This window comes from Lathyrus oleraceus, chromosome 3 (genome assembly GCF_024323335.1).
Source record: "Lathyrus oleraceus cultivar Zhongwan6 chromosome 3, CAAS_Psat_ZW6_1.0, whole genome shotgun sequence".
Lineage (NCBI taxonomy): Eukaryota > Viridiplantae > Streptophyta > Magnoliopsida > Fabales > Fabaceae > Lathyrus > Lathyrus oleraceus.
In genome coordinates, this window is record NC_066581.1 from 13,746,149 (window position 1) to 13,750,308 (window position 4,160).

At 30.5% G+C, this 4,160-nt stretch overlaps 1 protein-coding gene across 1 annotated transcript; it reads left to right on the top strand.

Moving 5' to 3' along the window:
• Positions 1-1,694: 1,694 nt before the first annotated feature.
• LOC127128868 (uncharacterized) lies at positions 1,695-2,267 on the top strand. The gene is made up of 2 exons (XM_051058243.1): positions 1,695-1,985; positions 2,175-2,267. Exons 1-2 carry the CDS (start codon positions 1,696-1,698, stop codon positions 2,191-2,193), a joined length of 309 nt encoding a protein of 102 aa, XP_050914200.1. The 5' UTR covers position 1,695; the 3' UTR covers positions 2,194-2,267.
• Positions 2,268-4,160: the final 1,893 nt, after the last annotated feature.

Sequence of the window (4,160 nt, forward strand, 5' to 3'; positions counted from 1 at the left end):
ATTAAAGAACAAAATACCTTGAAGAAAATACTTAGTCTAATTCATACCTTTTCACAGAGGAATCAATAAGATGTTTGAGAATTAAACGCTAAAAAATATATTATGAAACAACAGAGATGAAGAAGGAGATGAAAGAGGGAGAAGAAGAAGGATATCAAAGAATGAGAAGAAGAAACTTGAGAAAAAGAAAGGGATGAAAGAGGGATAAGAAGAAGTATATGAAAGAGTGAGAAGAAGATATGTGATTAGAAGAAAGAGATGAAAGAGGGAGAAGAAGAAACATGAGAAGAATAAGAGATGAAAGAGGGAGAAGAAGAAATGATAAAGCACAAGGATATGAAAGAGTGAGAAGAAGAAACATGAGTATGAGAAACTAAATGACACAAGCGGAAAATTTAACATATGGAAAAATAATTAATTCAAATGAGAAGTTATTGTATAGAACAAAAAGGTATTAGTTAGAATTCAACCAAGTGATGTCATTAGTTGTAATGAGTATTAATTGAACTACATTGGCCCTAAATTTGATGTTGTGGCACCAACATAGCTTAGAGTATTAATGTCTTTTCTATAACATCTAATTTTTTTATATTATAAATATACAAAATAAATGTAAAAATAAGGTTTACACATATGATTGTAAAAATTAATAAATTAATATTTAAACATACTTCAAATTAGATTAATATTTTTATAACTATTATATACTTTTAAATATAATTTTTTTAATCACCATCTATAACTTTGTCAGGAAATGAAACAAATTATATTAGTTTAAATAATCTTTTGATCCCTACGTATTTTTTATCTTCGTCCATGTATCTTTTTTTTTTCTAAAAATAACTCCTGAATGTTAAAATTCTTTTGATTTCCCTAAAGTTAAAATTCACAGGAAAATCCAAAGAAAAATTCGCAGGAAACATTTAAAGACTTTATTCAGAAAAAAAAGATACAGGGACGAAAAATAAAAACACATCAACTTATAGGTATAAAAAGACGATTTAAGCCAATTATATTTTAGGTGATTTTCTTCTTGATATTATGAAATATTACTTCAAAAATAATCACACATATATGAATCTTAATCCTTTTGTGTGTTCAAATTCAATATAAAATAATTATGGATGATATTTATATTAAAAATAACTAAATTATCCCATCATTCATTATCTGAAATTTAAAAATATAAGAGTGTCCAAATCTATATATACATATTGAAAGAAATGATGAATTTAACAAAACAACACAAATAGGTCATATTACATTTGTCTTCACAATAAATTAGCCATTATTTATATTTTATTATATATTTATAACCTTTATTATTTTTATAATATTGTGAGTTAACCAATGATAAAGAATTATCAAGATTCATCATTAATAACCTCACATTTTAGAATATTTTTTTTTAGAAACAATGAGTTAAGGGAAAGCATATATTTATATTCAAGCTCAAATTAGACTAATAGCTTTATTGAGCATCTTTAATCTAGGTAATTTTTTTTGCCCCCTTTCATTTCTTTTTCTTTATTTGCATGTCTAATCTATTAATAAACTCGAAGAAAATAATTTCAATAATGTGTATATTAATATATAAATACAAAGATTTTAATCAAAATGAAACTTTGATCTTATGTGACATTTTTTTGTACATATATGGCAGAAACTGAGAAAGAAATAGACAATGAGATAAATATGATAGAAAAACATGAAGGGGAAGAAGAAAATATAGCATCGTGTCATTCACAAATTCCAGACACATCTCTTGTTGAACTAAACATGTTACTTGTAATTCTTTCTTCGGCTAACTCTTCATCTAATGATAATTCACATGAGGAGAATGATCATATCATAAAAGATCATGTTGATGTAAATAAAACATATATATCAAAATTAGAAGCCAAGAAAAAAGAGAAACATGAACCTAAGTTGATTGGAAAGAAAGCATTTTCATCAAGATTTCAAACCACCATAAAAGATTCTAGGTAAGTCTAAAAATTCCTCATAAAATTCCAATTATTGAAAGAAAACAATTGTATCGTAATCAAGTTTACTTTCCTATAGTTTTTATAATTGTATGATTTTTGAAATAGGAACATACTAACTTATTTCATAATATAACAACTATAAATACATGGACATTAAATATTAAACATTCTTTATTCTTGTTTCAGGCATGGAAGAAAAATGTAAAAACAAAATTGATCCACGGTGAAGAATCCAACATATTAAAATATATGAAAATTGTTTTGTCTTAATGTGGATCTCCAATATTTGTTCCATAGTTAAATTTGTGATGACCATTGTTTTATCGGTATAAAGATATATGGATATTATTTTAGTCTTTGGCAATGATAAAAAGTATTTTAATCTTTATAAGCTTTCGACCATTAAAGTAGGTGTAGTGTATATTTTTATTTTTATTTTTAGAGGCGTTAAAATTGATTTTAATATGTTGAATATTATTTTGTGTAATCAATTTTGTTTCGTGAAATAATTATAATTTTATATTACAACTTGTATTATTTTTTTATTTTCAGTGTTATTTTACATTCAAAATTATTGTTCAAACACTCTTTTTCAAATGTTACTAGTTATATTATGCATTATATTAGCTAAAAACCATAATAATCTTTTAAGTTATGTGAATTATCTTTCATTTTATTTTATTGGAGATGTATGGTGATGGTTATGCCACATGCTTTACACACTTTATTATTTATTATATCTTTTAATTCTTTAAGGGTGAATAAAAAAGGAGGAAAAAGTCTTAATTTAATTTGAAATTCGATAATTTGGTACATTTGTATATTTTAATATGGTAGAATATTTCCAGACCTAATTGATGAGGTGTTAAGTTTCACTCAGTATATTTAGATTCAATCTTGAAAATGATTTATGGCTATCATAATTGATGGTCATTGTCTACTTGATATGGTGTTTTGAGCATGTGTGTGGAGAATGTAGCAAGTGTGAGTAGTGTGGGTAATAATTCTATATTGGTTGGAAATATGGACACTTGAGCATTTATAAGTGAGAGAACCCACCCATCTATCACCTTAAGGTTTTGGATGAATATTTAGTGTGTCTCTCACAAAGGTGTTGCTCTAAAAGAAGTCCCACAATGTTCAATACTCCCTAGTGTCGCAACACGAAAAACAACCGGCGGAAAAAAACACACAGAGCCGCCACCGTGCGTTATTTATCCCAAAGGAGGGAAAGGAAACACTCGAAGTAAACCTGAAAAAGGGGAAAGAAACGGTCTTACGACCAGAGATGCAGGGCACGGGAGTCGGTTACGCAAGGGGAAGGTATTAGCACCCCTCACGTCCGCCGTACTCGACGGGATCCACGCTCAAAAGAATAGGAAAAGGTTGCTAAATACTGCTCAAAGAATGCACACACTGGAATAATAAAACAGGCGGAAGAAGATAGAAGAAGGGGACTCGGCAGGATATCGCATCCTGGGCCTACGTAGTTTGTCAGAAACAAACATCAGAGTCGACGTAGTTCGGGGAAATGGGAAACGTGCTCGATAGGATATCGCATCCTATGCCTACGTATCTTCTCTATCCAGAGAAAGAATCAGAACACTCGTAGTTCGGCTAACGCACGCCGAAACAAAACACCGAAAAGAGACGCTGAGACGTCAAAAGAAACACAACAAGGAAACAAAAAGCCAATAGCTGGACTTATATCTAACTCCTCGACACAAACAGGAAACGGAATGCCAATAGCTGGACTTATATCCGACTCCTCACAAAACAAAACAAACAAGGAAACCGAATGCCAATAGATGGACTTACATCCGACTCCAAGCAAAAGCACACGCTAACCAGCGAACACCGAAGAAAAAGGTTGACAGACTAATAGGGAGTCTGGAACTCGGACCTAATAGTTGTCACACAAACAAGAAGAGACGCTGAGACGTCAAAAAGAAACAACAAGGTTGAACACACAGACTAAAAGGGAGTCGGGAACTCGAGCCTAATAGCTGTCAAGCAAAACACACACAAAAAAGAAAAGGTTGAACAAGCAAACTAATAGGGAGTCTGGAACTCGAGCCTAATAGCTGTCAAACACACACGCAAAAAAACAAAAGGGTGCCCGGAGAGATCTCGCACGATCTCCTGCCTACGTATCTCATCTGGTATGAGAAT